The 26,129-nt window shown below is 32.5% G+C and overlaps 1 protein-coding gene across 1 annotated transcript in view; it reads left to right on the top strand.

The window, feature by feature from the left end:
- Nucleotides 1-26,129, top strand: part of Dpp10 (dipeptidyl peptidase like 10) — a 623,123-nt gene that overhangs the window by 582,240 nt on the left and 14,754 nt on the right. Inside the window, exons 18-21 of the mRNA XM_027954025.2 lie at nucleotides 1,327-1,425; nucleotides 1,533-1,602; nucleotides 17,085-17,279; nucleotides 17,955-18,009. Of these exons, the coding sequence (XP_027809826.2) occupies nucleotides 1,327-1,425; nucleotides 1,533-1,602; nucleotides 17,085-17,279; nucleotides 17,955-18,009 (419 nt within the window). The remainder of the gene's footprint in view (nucleotides 1-1,326; nucleotides 1,426-1,532; nucleotides 1,603-17,084; nucleotides 17,280-17,954; nucleotides 18,010-26,129) is intronic.

Genomic DNA, 26,129 nt, shown 5'->3' with positions numbered 1-26,129 from the left:
GGTGCTTTCCCCCCAGGTTTGGGGAAGTCAAGAATGTCTGCTTCAACCTTTTCTGTACAGAATGTAGTAGATGTAGCCAGGACAATAGTAAGAAAAAGAAACATAAGTAGTGAAACTGTCATCATTTGCAGAAGACATACTTATTAGCAATCAAACAAGCGAAAACTATGGAATAGCAAAATAAACTCTTAGAAATAAATGCATTTATTGTGGTCATAGTATGGCTCAAATACAAAATGCAATCATTTTATAAAATGCAATGTAAAATTAAAATATAGTTTAAAGTACTATTTAAATTAACATCAGAAATTTATAATTTCTAGGAATAAATCTAATGAAAATGTATAAGTTCTCTAAAATAAAAGCTGTATAAATATCTGGGGAATCTTAAAGATCCAAATGGATATATACTCATGTACATTTACATATTTTAATATGAAATATCTCCCCAAAGAAACCTATAGTTTTAATACAATGCAAATGATTTAGAAAACACATTTGACAAACTATAATAATCCATTAATAGTAATTAGTAATATAAAAATAGAAATCACTTAATTTAATGAATGTTTTATACAAAAATACAACAGCTGGTAGCATTCTTTTAATATTATTATTCTATTATTATTATTATTATTATATTACTGACATACCCTTTATGTATTGTCAGTCTGATTTTTCTGTTGCTTAATTTTCAATATTTTTTATTGTCAAGCTTATTGATCTTTACTACAGAATCTAATGTTAATTCTACCCACCATATTTTTTTTATTTTAAACTGTAAATTTCATGTATTTCATATTCTTCAGTTTTTATTTTTAGGAATATATTACATGTTCGTGCTTTTTCTACCTTATTGAACAGCTAGACTATAGTTTCCATCTGTTTTAATGTCCTTATCTGGGAAATATATCATCTGTGTCATTTCTGTGTTATTTTTATGGATTCATTTTGTTCTCATCCTGAGTTTTTGTATTATATTTAGAGATTTTGAATTTCACCTCCTTTGTTGCTTGGTAATTCTGTATTTCTTTCAAGATTCTTAAGCAAAGTAGTATTACAATTAGATTTTCATTTTGAAAATGTAGTGCTAATTTCAGTGTATTGGTGCAAATGAAGAAAATGTCAGTTAGAAAGGAAGTTCAGGAAGTTCAGTTAGAAAAAAATGTTATAGTAATTTAGGAGACCAATTACGAGAGTTTAACTGGTACCTAGCACAGTGACTGATGAATGGTTACAATTGGGTAAATTTTTTGTGTGGTATTGTACTGATCCTTAATTAACGCATAGTAGTGAGCTATTTGTACTGCCCTTTTTGGTTTATAGAATATTTCATATTGGAAAGCAATTCTATGCTGAAGGAAGCTATCCAGAAGAAGAAGTTAGTAAAGTCAGAAATAAAAATCCTTCATATCGACGACTATGGTAAAGTTGTGTGCATGCTCTGTTATTCAAGAACAACTTTCTCTGCATCTTATAGGTTTACATGTAAATGACTCTCCATCTTTAATATTTTTTTCTTTATTTAAAAGAACTACCTTTACAGTTGTCCTTTCCCAAAGACTTTATGGACCGAAACCAGTATGCTCTTCTATTAATAATGTAAGTATTTTAATTGTTTTTAAAATAAAGGGATCTAAAGATTGTATATTTCTTATGCTTCAATAAAAAATAGAAGCCCTATGCATGTAGCTAACTTGGGTATCTGTCATTTGTTCGGATGTGAAGGCAATTATACTCAGGTCCATATCCACCTGTTGTAGAGCCCTGCCACAATGGGAAAGCAGACCAGAGTTACAGATTATTTCTATTTTCTTTGAGAAACTAAACTGATTTGTCTTATCATTAGGCTCCTGCTTTGGCCTAGACCCCAAGTTTTAAATGTTGAAAGTGACAATGATATTTTTGATAGAAGAAAAAAGTAAAAACTTGTACAAAGAGCCAATTTAAATATTTGCCTCATTGGAAAGGAAACTTGCATCATTTATAGAAGCAGGATGATGAAATCTTTTATTTTCGAGCCCAGCTAAACCTCAATTCAAATTGGAGCTGTAAGATTTACCAGCTCACTATTTAATTTTTCTAAGCTTCTGCTTCCGCATTAATTAATTGAAGCTAATACTATGGTATTTTATATTCACATATAGTATTCTAATATGCAAAATATTTATATAAAATATATATTAGCATAGTGTTTGGTAGAGCATAAATACTTGGAGATAGTGCATAATAAATTGTAAGCATAGTCATAATTATTACCATAGATAGTAGTATTTTTAAGTATTTAATTTTATCAATATAAATATTTAATGTGTTATTTAGTTTCCATAAAATTATTTAATACATAGATATTACTGAAGCATGTAAAGTGGTATAGTCATGCCAAAGAATTTACTTTGCTGCATTTTGGCTGATGAAGGAAAGAAAGTAAGAAATGGAAGGGAGGGAAGGAGGGAATGCTAAATCATATCATGTTATTTCTATTTATAGATACTGTTTATATTAAATATTAATCACTTTATTCAAACTCCTTAGTTTTTGGAGGCAAATTCCCAGGAGTTATGCTAAAGATGGCACCAAACCAAACTAAGGATTTTTTATTTAATTTATATTTATAAAAGTATTCTATTCTTTTAAATACCATGTTTATTTCTAAAATATTTGTGCTTAGAAATATATATGGGCCGCAATGGCATAAGTATAAAGAGTTTTTTTAAGAATATTTTATACTCATGATTCAAAGGCATATCTTTCTTCTGATTAAACACAGTTCTCAGTAGCAAGTTGACTTCCCAGTCTAAAAATAGCAAGAATTAAAATGTTATTTCACAAATGAGCAATTGGACAATGCTGAGCAATACATAGAGTGACCACCACTAACTGAGAATATGAGCTGATTTAGTGTTTGGGGTGTGGCTGCTTTATTGCTACTCTATGCAGTGTATCTGATATTCAGCAAACGATGAGCCATTTCTTAATCTGTGGAGGTAGGTTTACATCCAGGAAATTCTATGGAGAAGGCAGGAGTGGGAGACTTATGTACCTGAGTGGCTGAAAGAAAAATTGTCCTTGAAGAAAATGGCCCCTTGTCAATTTGGCAACCATCTTTTGGCTAAATCTTCATTATGGGACTTCAGAAGAAATGGCCTTCTGAGGACCTCTCTTGGCCATATGTTCTCTAACCCTAACCTAATTTTGTGTTATTGGAAGGATAAGTTAATTAATAGGGACAGAACATTTTCACTGTAATAGAAAATCTAAGAGGCTTTGCCACCACAGATGGACCTTGGTGACTTGGATTTGCTGTGGTCTCTATGTAGTAGTCATGATGCCCTTTCCCTGGCTATACCTCATCTCACCCTCAGTCTCTCTCCAAATGCTTGCCTTTCTCTAGTCTTTCTGTGTGACACTATAATGAGTCCTTAAGGCCCCGTAGTCTGCATCTGTTTCTATATTGTTTATACATCATGGTCACTTTCAACATTTATAACTTGGGGTCTATCTTTTTCATATTATTCTTGTTTCCTACTCATGTATATGAAATTTAGTACAACACATGTATATCATGTTGCTCTATCTGGAAGAAACCATGCTAATGGCTATGGAGAAAGAAGTAGATTGCAGGCACAGTTCTGAGACCTGTTCAGTATATTTTCACAAGGCTAGCATGCACTGAGAAACATTTTGCAATTCTGTGATAGTGCAGAACTGAAAGTGATGTGAGAAATATAGTACCATTTCACATGCTTATTTGATAAATAAAAAAAAAAATGTGAATCTAAAAAGCCTAGGCCCTAGAAACAATCCAGAGAATTGTACTTTAGAGTTTAGTGCTGTGCTACAGGCCCATCATCTATCCCATCCCACTGCCTACTCTTTTACATCAGTCCATATCTTCCATACTGGATAAATGTCTAATCCGAAGAGGCAGCAAATGTTATATGAATTTCCAGAATGCAATATGTTTTATTGTGCCTCCCTGACTTTGTTCCCTTCTCCCTGAATTTTATTCCCTCTCATTGAATCCCAGAGAACCCCTGGTCATCCATCAAGGCTAACCTTCCCAAAGCTTTCTTCCAATCTCCTTCCTATTCCATCTATATTCTATCGCCATCCCTAGTGCTCTCCTCCTCTTACATGGACAACCTTCTGCAAGCCTCCTTCATCGATCTTGAGACACATTGGCTGTGTTAAGACTTTTTCAACTTTTATTTTTATGAGGATACTCTTAGATGATTTTTTGGAATTCTGACTCCCAGTTGATTTTTACCAAAGATTCTGAAGCAAGATCCATATTCTGGAAGTGAGTACTTAGAGAAATAATTGGTAGTTAAAGGAATATTTAAATATCTTAATACAGTTTTAAAGCCATTTAATTTATGCATTTCATGTATTAGACAATGCTTGATTGATTTGTGCATTCCTTCTAGCACCTCGTTCTTGCAAAAAGAGTCACTCTACAAATATGTAGTGAGTGAATAAATGGATGAAATTCAAAAAACATATAAGTATGGTCACACTCATTCCTTTTCCCACAAAGAAATTCTAACTGGAGAGCATTATTATTTTTATCCAAGTATTCTCATCATTCAAAGTTTTATACACCAGAGTCCTATAATTTGGTCATCTTGATAGAAGTGAGCTAGTTTTGAGCTGTTTTCTTTATAATTAGTGTTAAATAGCATGATATAATTCACTAATTCACTCATAGTGTGTGAAGTTCTCCAGTCACTCATATCCAACAGTTGAGATGACACTGTCCCTGGTTTTACATACATATTTTTCATTCCCTTAACATTGAGAAAGATTAAGATTGTGATTAGCATCCAGCTCATGGAACCATAAATTCTTCCCTTGATTCACTAGTATTTCCTGAGAGTTCATCTTCTTCAAGCCCCGCAACAGCCAGACATCCTCGTGGGATGATTCAGTTCTAGACTGCCACCTTCCTCTCTACCCACACTTCCTTTCCTTTGGTTTGTAGCTGTGACCTCTCTTAGATGCTTTTCAATTGTACCCTCAGGGCAAACTTGTTGAAATTCCTATCTAAAAATGTAGCTCTCACACCAACCAGCTCCTTCCCCAAAGATAAATCTGGCATTCTTATATCAGAAACCACTTCACTCAGGAAACTCCACCTTCTTGATCCTTCCTTTGTGTGTTTATACAGTTAGTAGTGCACTTAGTTTCTTTGACCCACTGGAAAAATTCTACTACTTCTTTAACATATATCTCTAGATAATTCTATGCACAACTCTGTTGTAAACATGTAATCATAACAGATATTAATAACTGCTTTGCTCTCTCTTCTGTTAAACTCACAAGTCCTTGATGGAAAGGATAGGGATTGGAATTGGAACAAGAATTGGAACATTATCGGTATTCAGTAAAAATCAATAGAATGAATGCACTGGTACATGAACAGAAAAGTATATAAATCAATCAGCCTAAGTGTTCATCAAGAATGAAATGAGGTGGGAAAACAGAAAGAAGCAAATGACTTCAGACTTTATAATGTGTATAAATTTAGCCTCTATACAAGTCAACTCCTCTGTGGTTTAGTTTTCTGTGTAGTAAAATGAGAGGTGAGTTTCTCATTTCTCTTAGGGTCTTTCTGGATTGGGATGAATGTGGACTGATTTTTATGTCTTCACACTGTGTCTTTCCAATTAGATCATTCAACTCTTCTCCTTTAATTGTAACGATTAGTAATAGATACTAATGATTGTTTATTGTGTAAGAGGCCTTATGATAAGGATGCATGGACTCTTTTAAATGCTTACAGATACCACGTGAGATAAATATTTTTGTCTCAATTTTAATACAAGAAAATTATGAATAGAATATATCATGTATATTATTCCTGATATGAACACAGCAAAGCTAGGTTTTGAACTGAAATTTTACTCATTTATTTTTTGGATCCTAAACCACTACTCTCTCTGCTCTTAATACTGTTTGCCTACACAATTCACTGTATTATAATTATTGGCACATTATCAAATAACACTAACCTAACTCAGAAGAGGCTTTTATAGAGACAAATTCTAATGTCCTTCTTCTTTCCACTTCACAGTGCACAATAATCTCTGGAATACAACATTTTCCATGTGCATCATATTAGTGCTTTGGTGTAAAATTTTGATCACGGAAAGTAACTGAGTTCCTGAATATTCTATGAGAAAGATCAAATTCTCAGTCCAGACTCTTTGATAAAATTCTGATTCTAAACAAAAAGTTCACTTAATGGGAAGTCTTTACACTCTTTATTTGTTTTGTAGATTCCTAGACTTTGAACAAATCAGATGACCAGAGGTAAATTTGTTTTGTTTCCCAATGGTAGAGACAGATATATTCCAAAAACCTCTAACATTATGTGATCCTTAATTCTTTTTTCATACTAAATGTTCATTCATTTTGAATTCAGTTTCATGCAAAAATAACACATATACTTGTCTGATATGGACAAGAGAGGGCTAATATTTATTTCAAAGAGCAATTATTACCTTACCATGTAATGATATTCAAAGCTCAGGTTTTAAATTCCTCACATTTATTAATCTCCCTCATTTAAATGGATGGAAAATGTACTCATATTCTAATATACTGGGAATTATTAAGAGGAGAAAAGACAGTGGCACTTAATCTAAGTAATGGAAGGAGAGAAGGTGATCATTTCATTTTTTTCCCCTCAAACATTTTAACCTTGTTCTTTCACACTGTAGATAATGCATATTAATGTCACTATGAATTTCTTACTACAATTTAAAATGTAAAACAGAGTTTTACAGAGATTAGAATTACCATTTTACAAGTAAGGATACTTTAGGGTTAAAAGTATGGATAATGTGCTACATGTTGATATTTATTAACAGATGAAAACTTGGCAGGAGAATACATTGGCAGGCTTTTATTAGTTTTTCCTAAATAATTATAAGGCAAAAGGCATGAAAAAAGATGTAGTATACATTCCAAAAGACTAGAATTAGAACTTAGTAAATAAGTAATGGTTGTTCAACATCTAAATCTTTATTCTGGCTAACTCCATTTTATAATAATAATAATAATAATAATAATAATAATAATAATAATAATAATTCCAATTTTATTTGTCTTTGGAGATATAATCATTTGTATACCAGATATCTTCAGTGAATATTATTCTGATATCCAGTATTATAATTATGTTCTCTTGAAAAGATAGTCATTTATTTCTTTATGATCTATAGTTTTTTTTTAATTTGTGCCTTAATTTATTAAATTATAAAATTGTTCTACTACTAATACCTGCTTATAGTACTGTAGTTATTTTTTTAAATTATTATTATTCAATTGACAGAACAACGTCAGTTAAGATTGAAATGTCTCTATGTTTATATAGTAACATTTTAGTTGAAAAATAAATTTCTATACTCTAGCTAAAGGATTAGAAATAAAGTTTTAAAATATGTATACCATACATTACTGAAGGCCAAAATGGAGATTCAAAGTTTGCATGTAATTAGCATCCACTTGAATATTATAATTCCACTTCTTTTACTGTATATACACTATGTATTGCAGGTCTCAATGTTGTACTCAGGCTGACTTGTACTTTCCTTGAGGAAATGGACAAACCTCAGTTTGTTGTGAAGATTGTCACTTGGTTCTTTTGTTAGAATATACTTTGTTCTGTTTTTATACTTCCATATTAAGTCAGCACTAGAATATTTTTCACTGTCTTTTCTAAAACAGAACTTCTCATAAGAGATTTATTTACATGAGATATAAACACATGAAGAACAGGATAGATTCTCTGTCCTTGGTCTGTTTATAAGATATACTAACATGCCATTTAACTGTGACTTAGGTGTGACCTTCTCTAAATGCAAGGGAATTGAGAAATGGTATTCTAGTTCCATGGGGATATAACTGTTTCCAGAAAATAAAAGGAAAATCTTTCTACCCCCTTTTTCTTTCTACATCCTCACCTACTCCATTAGAAATTGTCCCAAATAGAAACTGGCCAAAGGATAAGAATTAATGTAGTAAGACTTTGACAGCAGAGACAATTAGGAGGTAGTAGCTTCCTTCCATTTCATTTCACATTTTCTGTGCAGGAGATGTCCCTGAGGCCCTTTTCTATTGGTTCTGTTCTGATATTTTCATATGATGTCTAAGATGTTTATCCTGAGGTTAATTTTGTGTGGATAATACTAACAGTCCATTTTTGAGTTTCAGAGCTGGCTCATTAATATCCATGCTGTTCAGTGCTTCAACCTTTACTGATAAGCTTTCAGTTTTGGCTTCCTGTTACAATATACATAATTTGATATAAAGAACTGGTTTCCACTTTTTCTTCATTGCTCTCATGAGAGTTATTACACAATTTTTGCATCTGGCTAAGGAGACAATCTCTGGCTTCTATTCAAGAGAAAGATCAAAATAGGATCAAATTCACTTCATGCAAAAAAAGAATGCTTTCAGTAGGTAATAATTGATCATGGAACAAGGGAAACGGGGAGAAGAGGAGGGAAGTGAGAAGAAGGATGGAGTTCAGTTTTTATAAATGCAAAAGACTTTCTCAAATCTGCAGGTAAAAAGCCGTAAAACGAAAATCATTGGGTTTTTTTTTAAGAAATTTTTTTAAAACTTGAATCTGGTCATGTTGTTGAATACTCCAGGGACTAGGTGAATTAGGATGATTATAAGTTCAAGGCCAGCTTGTGCATTTTTGTGAAACTTTATTTCAAAAACAAAATGAAATACAGATGAATGGATAAATACAACGTGGTATATATGCACCATAGAGTTTTTACTCAGCCATAAAGAAAGAAATTATGTTATTTACAGGAAAATGAATAGATCTATAGAAAAATCATGTTGAGTGAAACACACAGACTCAGAAAGTCAAGGATTGCTTTGTTTTCTCCTATAAATTGAAGCTAGAGAGAACAAAAGGGAAAGAAGGAGTGGATAGAACTACAGGAGACTAGAAAGGAGACATGTAGGGGGAATAGGAAGGGGATCAGCAGGATGGAGGAGACAAGGGAATGGGGAGATAATGGGAATAAAATTGGCCAAATTATGTTACAAGTATGTACAGTATGTCAAACGAATCCCGCTACTATGTATAATTATAATGTGCTAGTAAGAAAAAATTCTTAGATTAAAACAGGGGATGTAACTCAGTGGTAGAGCATTTGCTTACAATGTGCAAGGCTCTGGGTTCAATCCTCAGCACTGCCAAATTTTTTTTAAAACTTTAAAAAATATTTTTTTTTGATTAAGAAAAAGCTTTAACTGCAGCTTTTTTCACATTTATCTACAATAAAAGACAACAATATTAAATTGTCCTAAATTGTAGTGAATTGACCCACCCAAGAATAATAAGCGGAAATACTAAAGACATTTTTCTTTCAAATAAACTACAAATGAGAAGAGAGACACCTCTGAATCAATGCAATTTAAAAAGAAACTGAAAGCACTAATCCAATTCTGTAGAAGCTTATAAGATACTTTGAACACATGGGTGATAGACTTACAAAGGGACAGTCATTCACTCAATGGATTTATGCTTAGTATCATAAACAGATGCAAAAGACACTTCTTTTGCTTTGAAATGGACATAGTTACTGCTAAACAACTGCAACTCAAGTCAGCAAAGATGTTGCTATATTATATATCAACTATTTTAGATAGAATTATATAATAGTTTATTCATAAAAAGAGATCTTAAAATTATTTGTATTTGTGCATATAGAATGGGTGTCTAGAACACTTTTGTTGACCAAAGTTCATTTTCCTTAAGAAACTGTGTTCTTGAATATGGATACAGAAATTATCAATGTAGAGTTGCATAGAAATAGCCAGATTTGGTTCGCTCACCTTCTGAAAAGGATGGAAGGTAAACAGCCAGAACTGGGTAAAAACTACTGGATACCTACCATGGATAAACTTTACAGACACACACACACACACGTATATATACATGTATAGATTTGCATAGATTTGTTTAAATATTGTTATACTCTTTTAATTGTCGTCATAACTCTCATCCTCCTTGCAAAAGATAATCAAATGTAGGAAGGAAAGTCAGTTGTTTAAAGCCACTGGGCTACATGTCAGTTCAGTTTTGTTTAATCCCCATACTGCCTGTATTCCTTTCAACAGTTCTACTCCTACTTCCCAATAATATTTATATCATTAATGAAAAGGTTTTTGTTCCTGAAATATTTAACAGTGGACAAGGTCTGTGAATGAAGTTTAGTGAATAAAAGTGATTGAAAATTAATACAAATTGAGAACTTACTTGGTAGATTAAAAAAAACTAACTTATCTACCAAGTAAGTTCTCAAATTGTATTAATTTTCAATCACTTTTATTCTCTCTTAAAAAAAAAACTAACAAGAGAGAGAGAGAGAATTTTTTAATATTTATTTTTCAGTTTTCAGTGTACACAACATTTTTATTTTATTTTTATGTGGTGCTGAGGATCGAACCCAACGCCCCGCGCATGCCAGGCGAGCGTGTTACCGCTTGAGCCACTTCCCCAGCCAGATAAGTTAGTTTTACCACTGCTATAATCAAAAATTATTTTAGGGGAGGAAATGTTGATTTGTTGCATATGGTTTAGAGGTCTGAGTTCATAGATGACCAACTCCATTCCTTAGGGTCCAAGGTGAAGCAGAACATCACCGTGAAAGAGTGTAGTTGATGAAAGTAACTTAGGACATGGTACCAGGAGGCAGAAACACTAAGCCTGGCTCACAAAATATATATATCCCAAAGGCATACCCCCAATCACTCACCCACCTCAAGGGGCACTCTACTTGCCCATAATTACCAACCAGTTAATCCCTATCACAGGATTAATGCACTGATTAGGTTAAAGCTTTCAGAACCCAATCATTTTACCTCTCAGCTTTCTCTCATTGTCTCACACATGAGCTTTTGAGGGACACCTCATCTCTAAACCATAGCATTCCAACCTTGACCCCCTAAGGTTCATGTTCATCTCACAATGCAAAATACTTTTAGTCTGGTTCCAAGACTCACCATAGCCATCACAGTTTCAGGATTGCTGAAAAGTCCAAGTCCAAAGTCTCTTCTGAGACTCAAGTTAACTGTCATATGTTTTCCCTATAAAAATCAAAAACTATTTACATATATCCAATATAAAAAAGGCATAGATTAAACATTTCCATGTGGAGAAATCAGGGTATGGAATGAAACGATGGGACCAAAGCAAGAATGAAATCCAGCTGGGCTAACAAGTCCTGTAGCTTCACCTCCAGCATCTTGGCACATTGCACCATGATGTCGTTTCCAAAGGTCTTGTTCAGCTCCTCCCATATAGCCTCACTGGTCACATCCCACATGGTATCTCTCTTGGCTTCTCTCTACTTCCTGATTTTCTTGTTTTGAGTTGCTGTCCTCTGGCATATCCTTGTACCCCTGTGTTCTGCCTCACCTCGGGTACAGAGCAATGGAGCCAGCCATCTATGGACCAACACCTCTGAAACTGTGAGACCCAAAATGAACTTTTTCTCCTCTAACTGTTCTTGTCAGGTCTTCTGGTCACAGCACTGGGAAAATGAAACACTTGGAAATACTAATTATCTGTTTATTATGAGGTAGACCTCATCATAATCACTGCCAGAAATAGTATCTTAGTAACTGGAAAATTGGATGTGGGTATCTGTATGAACAACTTTGATCATATCAAACACTTTACTGGTTATGATTCAGAAGAAAAGAAATTCAACCAAGAAATTATTAACTTAGGTAAAAAATGTGAAGATTATATTAATAATGTCTGTAAAAGAAGAGTTCTCTGACAGGAAAAAAGTAATGTTATTCTGTAAAATATGAAACAAATATATACCATATTTACTCTGCCATTTCTTCATGTAGGAAAATCAATGCAGTAGAAGGAATTTAAGGATAATAAATAAAGGAATTGACCCAAGAGGTCCTTATCCAATGTGAATATATGCACATATATATTACTTGAAATAAGGCAAACTTCTTTAGACTTCAGATATATATATATATATATATATATATATATATATATATATATATATAATATATATATATATATGTGTGTGTGTGTGTGTGTGTGTGTGTGTGTGTAGGTGTATATACATATGTATATTATATATATATATATATATATATATATATATATATATATATATATCAGCTAAATCATCACTTATTATAAAACCCTATGAAGGAAATTTCAGACTTAAAGCAAGAAATACAGTGTTTAAAACTACCCTACCATTAAAAATTCATAGACTACCATAAAATAAATTTTCTCCTAAATAACAAAGTCAGAAGCATTGACATTTGACTTTTTTTTTTTTTGTAATTTAGTGGGATGTGGCTCTTTGACAGATCCATTTTCTTTCTTTTCATTGATCTCCATTTCCATTCTTTTACTTTTATACTTATTTTTTGTTCATTTTATCTAGAATTAAAATAGTAATACCTGTTTCTCAATAAATCTGTCTCTTCACAGAACCCTCATGCAGCAGAGTCAATCTATTTTAAGCTAAAGAGAACAAAAAATGATATATGACTATAAGCAATTCTTTCTATGTCTCCTTCTTCCACTTCCCCAGTAGGTTCAACACAGATATGCAGCTAACAGAAAAGCAGTGCTAAAATTCTGTCACACAGTGGACCAGTCATGGAAATTGCTTGTATTAGAAAATAGTATACTTTCTTCCATTTATTACAACCAAACTTTTACTGATAAGGAAAAGTCTTTGTTGTTGTTTTTTCTAATGTACTGTACTTACAAATAATATGTCAATCAAAAAATAAAAATAAATCCCCATGTATGGTGGTGCCTGCCTTTAATCCCACCTACTCAGGAAGCAGAAGCAGGAGGATTGCAAATTTAAGGCCAGCCTGAAAAATTTAGTGAGATACTGTTTCACAAAGAAGAAGAAACAACAAAATCTACTATCCTGGTTATTTGTGATTTTAACTATTTACCAAATATTTAATAATAGAAACAGAGAATAAAAATTTTAAAAGCACAGAATTGTTCAAGGTAACCCAGCAGGATTGGTAGCAAAGTCAAGGACCAAGACCTTTGTCTTCTGAATGTAACTTTAACCCTGTTTTCACTTAAATGCCACCTCATGAACCTGATCTGTTTTTAAATTTACTGTTGGTATAAGTAATGTACTCATGTCATAAAAAGGTGTATTGTTCTGTCAATTTAAAGATTTCTGGGTGGTTGTTTGTTTTGTTTGTGCTTCTGTATTTTATTACATCCTTGTATTGTGAACTCTTCATCCACTCTGACACATCCAGTGTTGCAGATATTGAAGTAGGTGAGAATTCTGCCCTTGAAGAACTGAATTTCTAAAAAAGACTTTTGCCTTAATTTGATTCTGCTGATTGTGTTAGGAAATAAACAAGTTTCATATTTCTGTGATCTTTCCACTCCTTAAAACAGATGGAATTTATTCTGTTGTTCACAAATTTCAACAAATTTGTATATCACCAACCTTAACCTTGAAACAATCCCCTCTCTATGGGTTCCCAGAGACTTCTAAGATGGAGGGTTAAAACAAAGGATTGTGTAAGAAAAATAAGAAAGACATACAAAAAAAAAAAAAAAAGAAAAGAAAAGACAGTCAGTTGGAGCTCAATATACCCTTGAGTTGTGTGATCTATTCACTATATGGTAGATTATTACATTCCCTGGGATTATTCCTACCAACGCATATTTTGCAGTACCTCCCTGGCTGAATGAGTACTCTTTTCTTGGATTTATTTACAAAACAAACCCTGCATTTTATTTCTAACCCTGTGTGAACAATTAATCTCCACTGTACTCCTCCAAGCGCCTGGTTTGTTCCTTGTAATGACAGTGATTAACACCAAAATCCATGTTCTTTTTTTTCGAAATATCTATACCTACATTATGCACCAAAAATGAATGAACAACACACCCAATTAAAGAAATGAATTCAAGATATTTGATGCATACTATATCAATACAATTTGCCATTTAACATTAAAAAGTTAGAAATACAACACTGAAGCTAAAAATGTCAATTTAGACAAGAGATTAATGGAGAGAAATAGGATTTTTAACTGTGGGTGTTGCAAATATGTAGTCAGAGACTGAATGTTTTGTTTTTTGAAAAATGTGTAGTTATTTACTGATTACAATTTTGAAATATGGCATATTTTAGACTGTATTTTAAAATAATTTGTATGTCTGCCATAAAATGTCTGATTTTTCACATGTTGGCTAAATTTAGGTGAGAACTCCTAAAATAGCTATGAACAATGCAATGAATCTCATGTAACTTGGAAAATTACATCTTCCAAATTAATGAAACTTGTTATGCCTTCTTAATACTGCTACCAGAGTCCAATCTGGACAGTCCTAAATTAAAAGCAGAATATTTTCTTATAAGGCTTTAGCTATCATTGGTCCATTTAGAAAAATGGAAGTCCCAATGACATAATAGCTCATTTGACTTTGCGATTGTGTTTTATCTATAGATATTGCCCAGTTTAATCTCTGTATGACTAGTCAAAACCCTTTTCTACTCCACTTTGGACAGTAAGTAAATAGCTCAACATAAGCTCAAAATAAAATAATAAAAACAGTTTGTATTGTTCAATGCACCCCATATGGATTTGCTCATTGTACTTCATTTAGCATTTTCAAATACACTGTGTCATTTAATGCCTACGATTATCTCTTTGAGGGACACAGGTTAGTATTTTACCACTATTATTGATAGAGAAAAAGGGTCTTAGAGCTTTAGTATCTTGCCTATGTTCAAAGTGAAGTTGAGACTCAAACTTTGGTATTTTTACAGTTAAATATTAAAGGTTGAAGTCAATCTTTGGTATCTTTTCTTCTATGAATCATAATATTTGCAGTAAATCCCAAAGTTTCAAAATACAGTATCTTTATGTCAACTCAAGTGTTTTAAAGTCTTTTCATTTTAAACTTTAGGTGTCTGTTTTTCCTGAAAAGGTCTAGTTCAACAAGTTTTGGCTGTGTCCTACATAAAGCAGAAACGGTTTTATGCATAATGATTCATGCCAGTCCTCACATGCTACTCAAACTATATCAGTATCACCTGGGAACAAGAAATAAAACAGACTTCATTGTTAATGAGGCAATCATAATTCTAGGTTAGGACATATGGACATGTACAGTAGCTAATTCCCAGCTTTATGATCAGAAAATAAGGTTTCAAGAATTAATATAAAAAATAAAATGCAAAAATTTTTAGAAGGCTAAGTATGTAAATTTTGGGGAAGGACAAGGTAGATCCAGATTTGAGTCACAAGATCACTGTTAAATGTGAGATTTAGAAAGGAATGGAGGGAGACCTGATTAAATAACTTACATGTTATATTTTTTAATAATGTTCCCTTATTCATAAATGTAATAAGCCACGTAACTGAAAACTTCTTCCTCTAAAAGGTTAATTAAATTTTAATAGTGTAAAGAATTAATGACTTTTAAGCTTAGATTAGAAAAGATGTTTTCTGATCAGATATATAAGATATTTTCTGCTTACATCACAAAATATATTTGTATTAGTTTTCTAGGGTTAACATAAATAAATCAATAGTACTGACTGGGTATCTTAAAGAAGAGAAATTAATTTTCAGTTCTGGAGGCTGGATGTCAAGATCAAGGTTCTTCAGGGTTGGTTTCCTCTGAAGCTTCTCTTCTGGGCTTTGCAGATGGTCACACCTTGCTGCCGCCTATGCACAGGCAGTGTCTCCGCGAGTACCTCTTTTGAGTCTCTTTGGGGTGCAAATTTCCACTTCAAACAAGGGCAACTGTCAGATTGGATCAGAGCCCATGCTAATGGTCTCATTTTATCTTTGTCCCTTAAATGACCCTTTCTCTAAATAAAATCACATTCTGAAGTACTGGGGGGCAAAGATTTAACAGGAATTTGGGGAGAACAAAAGTCAACCCATAACAGCTTTCAGTAAGGTCCCATCTTCCCCCCTATTTCCTTCTTTGTTAATCATGGCTTCCATATAGTCCCTTTATCTGCTCACTTCCATTTCTTCCTGAGAGGTTATTTACTTTAGTAAACGTTATAACCCAAATGCTTGCTAATGAGGATTGCTTTGTGAATTGGTGCCTCTAGATAAATATTTGCATAAACATGAAGGCAGGAGTTTGGTATCTTTCCCTTGGAGAGTAAATGGGGTTGGGGATTTCTGTTGTGTGACTCCACTAACAATGAACTTTTTTTCAGTTTGGTGTCTTTATGTTCTTTGTATCTATCATATACATGACTGACTATTTGTTTGAACTGTATCTGGATTTGGACCTAGATAGAGAGTTTGTGTTTTAGCTTTTCTGTATTCTAGAAAATGAAATTTAAATAAAACATCATTTAAGGCTGACGTTTAAAAATTTGTACCCACATTTTTCCTCTAGAGAGAAAGTTCATGCTTCATAATTTGGGTGTCCTTCTTTACATCTAGCTTTCAGATTTTTCAAACATCTGTGAGTCTGTTTCCCTTTCCTTGCTGTCAACCTCAGTGTTGAAAAACAATTTTTCTCTCTGTCGAATACTTGTGGGAATTCCACGACCAAGAGGGAGGCCCAGGAAACTTGAATGCAGTATTTCTTTTTGAGTCTGACATTCTTTAGGGTGGTAGTTTTCCTGTTAAATTCATATGGTTTCCCTAATTGGTTCTGTTCTCTCTCAGACCCTTCAACCCTTATGAACCACCTGAAAGACATTTCTAAAACACATTTGAAGAAATACAGTGAAGACAGACTTGTCAACATGCCAATCATTCTTTAGAAATATCTACAGAAATCACTATGCATTTTTCTTCATCTGAACTATGCAGTTTTAAGATATACTTTCATGTCATTCAGAGAATTGTTCATTTAAAACTTTACAAAGGAAAATGATTCTTTTTACCTTCAGATTTATCAATATTTATCAAAAAAATTTAGTAGCCAACACAGGCCTTTTCCATAACTCTCATTGACTTGGAAGCATGAAAACTAAAATTTTTCCCAGATTGTCAATCACTCCCATGTTGATCCAATATGTTGCCATTTTCAGGGATGAAGAACCAGGAGGCCAGCTGGTTACAGATAAGTTCCACATAGACTGGGATTCTGTCCTTATTGATACGGATAATGTGATTATAGCAAGATTTGATGGCAGAGGAAGTGGATTCCAGGGCCTCAAAATTTTACAGGAGATTCATCGAAGATTAGGATCAATAGAAGTAAAGGACCAAATAGCAGCTGTGAAGTAAGTGGAGGCAAATTTTTCTATTATAGTTGCTGTAATTAGGACAATATTGGTATATTACACATACTATTACCCACTGACTGAGAGGTTTCTAATTTATTGATTGGGCAATTTTCTCAGTTAAGAATATATCTGTAGTATATTTTTTCAAGTACCTAACACCCTTAGTGCTATAATAAAAGCATTATTATATTTCTCATCTAGAATTAGAATTTACTTTGGATTTATGAAAATGGAAGGGACATTACATCACTATATTATTTATTTATAATATTTCATAATGTGTGTTATTTGCCCAGTTAGTTACAATACTTTGAATACTTTTTAAGGACTATTATTACACTTGAATGAAAAAGTGACTTCAGGAAATTCATAGGTTGTTTACCACAGTACACAGAAGTCAGTGAAGGTATTTTGAAAATAGAGATGTCTAGCCAGTAAGCCTGAAATGCAGCTGAAGATTCTGCATTTAGAACATGCTCCCGGGTGATACAAAACTGCTAGACCACCACTTTGAGAAGCAAGATTTTCGAATATATAACCCTTCCACATGAATGGAACTAGTCAGTAAATCTCATGGTTGTGTTTGTGTTTGTGTATGTGTTCAGTGTAACTTCATTCACATGTACATTTGACTCAAGATAAACTATATATTTTTTTTCTTTATCATTGCAGATTTTTACTGAAACTGCCATACATTGACTCCAAAAGATTAAGCATTTTTGGGAAGGTAAGTGGTACAAATATCACATCTATCTATCCACTCATATATACACTTATTGTGCATATGTTTGTAAATATGTAGATAATTATAGTCTTCATTATATTTAGTTTTGTATTTTCCCTGAGAAAAACTGCCCTGGTTCATACTGAATACATTAATTATTTATTAATTTAGCAATTTTTGTTGTTGTTGTTGAGAATCTAGTTGGTGCCTGGTGTTAGAGCAGCAATGGGGGAAAGACCATATTTTCATCTAGAGAGGGGAAACAGTAAACCGTTGGTAAACATAATTGCATATAGTAAGGAGTCTCATGAGGAAAACAAAAAAAAAAAAGATGGATAAAAGGGTACTGCAGAAATGTCTAATGCTAATAGATTGGTCAGGAAAGGGCCCTCTAATAAGATGACATTTAAGTCAATACCTTAATAAGGACAGGAAACCAGTCAACCCAATCTCTTGCTGCTATATATTCTCCACCATAGGAACACCAAGTACTACATCCTTAAGAAAGATTGACAGAGGCCTAGAAACTAATATAATAATTTGTTCTATGTTCTCTGGAAGATATTTACTACATATACATGCATATGTGTGTGTGTGTGTGTGTGTGTGTGTATGTGTGTGTGTGTGTATCCTTTTTTTCTTTTTTGGTTACTGGGGATTAAACTCAGTGGTGCTTTATCATTGAGTTATATCCCCAGCACTTTATATTTACTTTCTTTTTTATTTTGAGACAGGATCTCACTAAGTTATTAAGGCTGGAGCTGGGCTTTAACTTGCAAGGCTGGCCTTAAACTTGTGATTCTCCTGCTTCAGCCTGCCCATTAGCTGGGATCACCATCATTTACCACAGTTCCTGGCACTGACTTCAATAGATTTTTGTGGAGCACTTGTTTTATGCACCTTTCTAGCCAATATGCTATCAGGATAGTAAAATGACAGGGAGGGGCCCTTGAATTAATTTAGTTTAGAGGTGAATTCTTGGTGTTCATGGATATAAACATATTTCTACTTTTCATATGTAAACCTGGAAATCAATGGTTTGAAATAACTGCTGATTTTACTGGAATATAAATTTTAGTGTTATATACTGACAGGTAGGTGCATAAAAAAAACTCACTTAACAAATGAGTAAAACATGAATTAGCACAGATGACTACCATGCTCCCCTGACTTCAGATGCCTGCAGTACATTTATAAATTCTAATTTTGTTGTCAGTAATAGTCAATGGGTCAATGAAAATATTTTGTGTACAGTACTACCTGAAAACATAAATGCAAACAAATGAAGAAATGAGAACAAATCAGTAATGAAAAGCATGTTAGTAAAAAAGTGAAAACGTATAAGAAAGTGGTCATTTCAAAGAAATGGAAATCCTAGCTACATCAGAAGAGGCATATAGTGTAACCCAGTCACATGAGACAGCACTGATGATCCTTAGGACACTGTGCTAGGTGAAAAGAGCAAGTCACAGAAAGATGAGTACAAATGAATCCAAGTATATGAAGTATATGGAATCATCAAGTTTATTCAGGCAGAATGGAATGGCATTTGTCAGTGGTTAGGGGAAAGGGGAAAAGACAGATTTTTTTTTTTTTTAATGGGTCCACAGTTTCAGATTTGCAAGATGAAAAAATCTGCAGATCCATTTAATAGGTTTATGTGAATGTACTTGATGCTTCTGAACTGTGCTTAGAAGTAGCTTAGATGGTAAATCTTCATGTTTTTGCCACCAAAAAAAAAAAAAAAAAAAAAAAAAAAAAACCGGCATATACAGTGAAGAGAATTTTACTCACTAATAGTCCTGGTGTATGTAATTTACAAGGGAGTCAGGACTTTATTTACTACACACATAAATAAACATAAAGGACCAAATGAGCTATTTGAACCTTCATGGAAATTAAAGGCCATTAAGAAGGCTGTGAAATGTCTATTGAGAATATGAACTATGTGGGCGAAAATCGGGCAGGACACAGGAGGTGAGGGGGAAACTTCTGATGCAAATGCATTGTCACTATGAGGCATTTGGCAGGACATAAAATAAAGTAATGGACTATAAATAAGGCTTACATAGGGAAGTGATAGACAGAAAGAATCAGAGGGGAATTGGGAACAGACTTTAGAGGATCCTACACATCAGCTCAGAAATTTGGATTTTAGCTTATAATGAGAGGAACAAAGATTTCAATCTAAGATTTGGAAGTTCAAAATCTTGCATTGTATCTCCCAGTCACTGTGCAGGTATTGACAAACCTCAGGGCAGTTAATACTGACAACTTAAACATGCAGGCTGACATAGAAGGCAAATACAAACATTAATGAATTTATTTTAAATGGAAAAACTTTCATTTCAACTAAAAAGACGTGAATACTTTGACTAAATTATTAGTTAAAAGTTGGCTTTCTGAGCATACAAATGAAATCATTAGCCTTAAGACTTAATAAACCTTGAGTTTGTTTTTTGTGTTTTTTTTTTTTTTTCCTCTTGGACTATGTTTGTTTTATTTCAGTACAAATGGAGTTATGCTAAATTCATAAACTGCGCTGGGAAGTAATGTTTTTGTTTTTTCTATTCTTTGGAAAGCTTGTTTAAAATTTTAATTAGATTTTAAAAGTATCCTGGAATATTGCTTTCTTTGCTGGAAATTTTTAATTATTTTAAAAATTTATTTGGTCATTAAAAGATTATCACAATTTTTCCATTTCTTCTAGAGTCACTCTTAATACACAGGGAGTCTCCTCAGCTCTGAAAACAGGGCCTTGAGTATTCATTTCTTTGTTTTCGTGTGAGTTTGTCTTTCTTGGAATTTTATTAATGGGAATTGTATTTTTATTTTATATGGTGTTTTGAGACTGCAAACCCAAGTGTAGACGTCTGGCTTAAATTTTTAATTAAGATCAATTATTTGTTTTTAATTTTGATAAGCTCATGGCAAGAAGAAGAACAACAAAAACATTTTCACTGATATCTTTTGTGTATGTTAAAATCATCTTTTTGGAGTCTGGCCTTATTCAGGGTCTGCTTTAACCCATGTGTGGAGCATGCATTCTGTGTACCCATCTAATGAAAAAGCCTTCCCAGCATGAGGCCAAAGTCACTGAGTGGAGAAAACAAGGTCTCCCCCACCCCTTTTTTTTAGTTGTAGATGGACACATGCCTTTATTTATTTATTTATTTGTATGTGGTGCTGAGGATCAAACCCAGTGCCTCACACTTTCTAGGCAAGTGCTCTACCACTGAGCTACAACCCCAGCCTCATGGAAATAACAAGGTCTTTAAGCTTCGTTTACCTCTCTGGTTTCTTGTTTTCTCTTTGTATTTAGGCTCTGTGAATTTATTAACTTTGCACAGATTTAATGATATATTTAAAATTATTCTTAATTGGGTTTTTTGATTGTTTGTTTGGCTACCACTTTATATTTGTTTCAGGGGGGTATTTATTATATTTTCTTTTCCCTTCTCGTTTCCATTTTAAAGATCAATAGGGTACCTATGTCACCAAACACTGGAGTTGGAAGTGTCACACATGTGCTATTACCATCAATGAGGGTAAAATAGGTCTCCCTTGTAAAAAGATTCCAGGCTGAGTTTAAAATAGGTGTGAAGAGCCTTGCAATTTATTTGGGATACTCCCTCTGAGAAAGTAAGGATGATTGGCAAAACCAGGGCCAGGAATCTATCTCTGATCAACTTCTTTTCTTTATACTCCTCAAGTTTTGAATGAATTTCCCAGACCTTCTTTTCCTTTTTTTGATTCCAGATTTATCTTGTATGTATAGTGATATATGTTTGTGTCTATAGCTACCTGGCTTGCTAATTTTATCCAGTATGATTGACTTTACCAGCAGAAGTTAAATCTCTGTAGACATTCTGAGTTAAGTTATACTGTGGTCTCTATAATTTTGAAAGTGTTAATTCCAAGAAACTACTCGATTTTTTTTTTTTTATGATTTAGTCTTTCAGAATTTGAAAAGCAATTCTATCTATGCTCACAAACTATGTAAGCTGATTAAGGAAGAAAAGGATTCTATTTCTATTTTGAACAATACTTTTTGGATATATATATATATATATATATATATATATATATATATATATATATATAAAACAATTGATGATTTCTACATAGTGAAATGTTAAGCCTATAAACATCAGGGACACATTGATTAAGTGAATATATTATTTTCCAAAACTATCATATGGATATTGGAAGAAAAGAGAAGAGATAAACTTCAGCTAGTGTAAATTAAATATAATTCCATCTCATTATATCAAAAGTATTTCCTAAAATGCTACAGGTAATATAGTACTACAAACCAATAGATATTGCCTAAATTGGATCTTAAGAATATTTCAGCATAATATACCTCTCCAGTATGTCTTCCACAATATAATTCAACTGGAATTCTCTTTGGTTATAGGGATGCCTTCCACCCTTCTACCTCAATATCTTTCTTCATGCTTTATTCTAAAACCAGCCTCCAGAACGTGCAATGCTTTATAACTCGGTCTCTTATTAAGCCTAATGTGGATGGCTCTTTCTTCATGAAAGCAGTCACTAAATTTCTTTGGACAACAGCATTCCCTCCTGTGTACACAGAAACACTATGTCATAGTTTCTTATCATTATTACACCATTAGGTAATGAGTTAAATTTAATTGTCTTATTATTTCATTTCTAAGTCAGACCACAAGCCTAGTTAGAGCTAGTGATGTTTTATTAATTATTTTTTGTCACAAAGGCATTTGAATTGAGTTTATCTCATGTTCTTTTTCTAATCTGTTCTTCTTTCTTCCCTTTCTTCCTTTCACATATATGTTCTCTCTCTCTCTCTCTCTCTCTCTGTATGAGTGTGCGCATTTAGAGATGAAACTCAGAGCTTCTTGTATGGTAGGCAAGTGTCTACCAATGAGCTATATTCCCAGCTCTTAAAATTTGTTTCTTTGAGGCAAAAAGTAGTTGGATATTGCCTCTTTTATCCAATTTGACAGTGTCTGCAATTTGAAATAATTTGATTAGATCATCGATCTTCAATATTATCATCAATGTGGTTGCATTTTAATTTTCTTGCTGTTGACTACATAAACCACATTTTTAATTTACACCTTTCAAAATTATTTCTAATGTCTTTTGTATAAATGAACATTTTTAATGATTCAGTTAGTTACTGTTTGCTTATTGGCTATAATTCTCTTTTGGGTTATTTTGAAGATTACTTTAGGGCTTACAATTTGCACTCCTGACTGATCATAGTTATTTTCCTCTGGTATCATCACACTTCATAACCACTATAATAATCACACAGTGGGGTGCTGCTATCTCTCCCTTCAGGACCTTTTGCTGTATTTGTCAGACATTCTGTGCTACATATGCTGCAAAGACTCATAATATTTTAGTGTTTTTTTCTTTTAAAAGTCAGCTTTTCAAGAGGTTTTAATAAAACTTACTTCTCTTACTCTGTCTTGATGAAATTAGAAATTCTTACATAAAATTACTTTTTATTATTAACAATTATATGATTATCTTTTGAACTAATAATGATATATGTATGAATGCTCCATTTATGTTGGTGGTTGAGGTATATGAACATCAGAACAACATGTGTATTTGTTTCCTTATTTTCATTTTTAGATTTTATTATATTAAATATTAGTCCTTGATCATATTATGTGTGAAATGTTTCCTTAGCTTGTTGATTATCCTCAAAAGTTGTAAATAATTAGTTGAAAAACCCCAAAGTTTTAAAGCTTTTATTGGCAATATTTTTTTTCTAATCCTTTCTTTGGTGATTTCTTCTAATGATTTTATTCTATAATGTATCATTCTTATCAAAGGAATTTCTTATGTTTTATCTGGTTTGAGTGAGGAAAAGAATAAAGCACTTGTAGGACATGGTGAAGATTTACTTATTTAGTTTCAAATAGCCATTTTTCTAGCTTTCCTGATTAACTAAATCTCTCTAGTACTTCAATTCATGATAACTAAAAACAATAGCAATTTCTCAAACATTCCTGAGTTTACCTCTCATGTAATCTGCTTGTCTGTTCTTATGCTAACCTTATTTATTCTTTAATTATGCCATGTTGAACAGTAATACATTTTAATATTTTTAAAAGTAGTGTTTCAGTCATTTCTTTTTCAAAATAATATTGGCTCACCTCTCCTATATTTCCTATCATCATTTTTACAAAATCTCCTAAAATTCTTTTGTTTTTATTGTTGTTATTTGCTTTTATTTATATGTTTACTTATTTATTTACTTTTGGTTTAAAGAATACATATTTATCTTGCAATTCCGGAGACTGGCAGTGCAAGGTCAAGGTGTGGGGAGAGTTGCTCTGCTCTGAGTCCCTTGCTTGCAAATGATGGTTCTCTCATTGCTTCTTTATGTGGTCCCCCCATCTGTGTCAGCTGGAATTTTTAAATTAAAATATCGTTTAATTATTTTATAATACTTTAAGGAGAATTAAAATCTCAACAAGATAGAACATTTATTCAAGTCACACATTATATACAGTGTGTCTCTTTTATTTAATTCTTCCTTTATCTCTCTCAGTACTGTTTTGTAGTTTTTTAAAAATATAATTCACATCTCTTTCCTATACTGTTTATTTCTTGGAATTGTGTGTATTTTTTATGTTTTAATTTTAATGTGAATGATACCTGTCCTCTATATTATCTTCCAACTAGTTTGTTAGAATAATGAAAGTTTTTAATAATGAAATATTTAGCTTATATCCGGCCATATTCAATTGTTGTATGACTTGATTGAAGACTTTAAATCATTTTAATTGGAGTAATTATCTTCAGAAACTAACTTAACCTCATATAATGTATAATTTGAATTTTAATTCTTTCAAGCAATAAGGTATTGTTGTTGAAATACAAAAAAAAAAAAAAAAAAAAAAAACCTGGGAAGCAAATTTTTTATGAGCTACTTGCTTGAAAAACACTATTATAAATTGAACATAATTGGCAAATTAAAAACTAATTCAAACATCTTTTATAGACTTGACATTAGTATGAGTACTAGCTCAGTATTAATAAGGAATAAAAACAATTCAATCAAAGAGTATTTACTTACTATTTACTATGTATCCTGAATTTTTTGAGCTGCTAGATGTAAGTCACTCCCAAAACAGAAAAAAAAAAAAATCTTTTTTATTTGAATTTGTAGTTTACAATGGAGAGATAGATGGAAATAAATAATAAGTAGCAAAATACATAAAATGTCAGGTGATTATAGTACAATCCAGAAAGATAAAGCCGAGCTGCAGAGAGTGACCCTGAGATTAGGGGATGGTGGTGAATTTAAATCAGAGATCAAGAAAGCTTCTACCAGGAGATCACACTTGAATTAAGACTACATAGTTCATGAGGGTAAGGAACATGGACATTTGAGGAGAATTAGGTTTATAAATATGAGTGGATGTGGAAGCTTCTTAAAACTTTATTTATGGCAGTAATCACTTATTTTTGAAAGTTTTTATATTTTTTTAATTGACAGCTTTCCAGAGTTTCTGACCAGCTGAGTATCTCCTAGATTTTTAAGCTTTTAGTATTTATAAGCTGAAGAACACATCAAGGCCAGGATCAAAATCTAAGTAATTTTATATATATAAACAAATAACAGATTAAATGCAGAAAATACAGTGTTTTCCATAATATATTTAAAATTTTTTATTTGAAATTAGCTCATCGTGTGCTACAAGAGATATAGTTCTAAAACACCACACAGACCTAAGTTTACAGGAAGCACCTCTTTCCCCCCCCTAGTTCTGTCAGCATATCTTTTTACTATGTTCATGATATCATTTAAATATTATATAAAAGTATGTATCCATGAAAATATAAGTCCTCTGTGAAATAGAGCTCTCTTTGCTCCTCCCAAACTTTCTATTATATTTGATTTTTCTTACATCATTTTTTAAAGAAATAGAAGTCTCGGGAAACATTTTCATTTTGTAGTTTCACCAAATGAACTTTTCAAATAATAACATAAGTGTATTTGTATTTTATAAGTAACGTTATAGGGCTTGGAAAGTGGAAATTTAAAAAGCAATTGCAATGAATATAAAAATGCGATCACTGGGAAACCAATAAAATGTCAACTTAGAACATCC

The sequence above is a fragment of the Marmota flaviventris genome, chromosome 11 (assembly GCF_047511675.1).
Source record: "Marmota flaviventris isolate mMarFla1 chromosome 11, mMarFla1.hap1, whole genome shotgun sequence".
Classification (NCBI taxonomy): domain Eukaryota; kingdom Metazoa; phylum Chordata; class Mammalia; order Rodentia; family Sciuridae; genus Marmota; species Marmota flaviventris.
The sequence above is the reverse complement of the archived record's forward strand: the minus strand, read 5'-3'. Positions and strand labels throughout refer to the sequence as shown.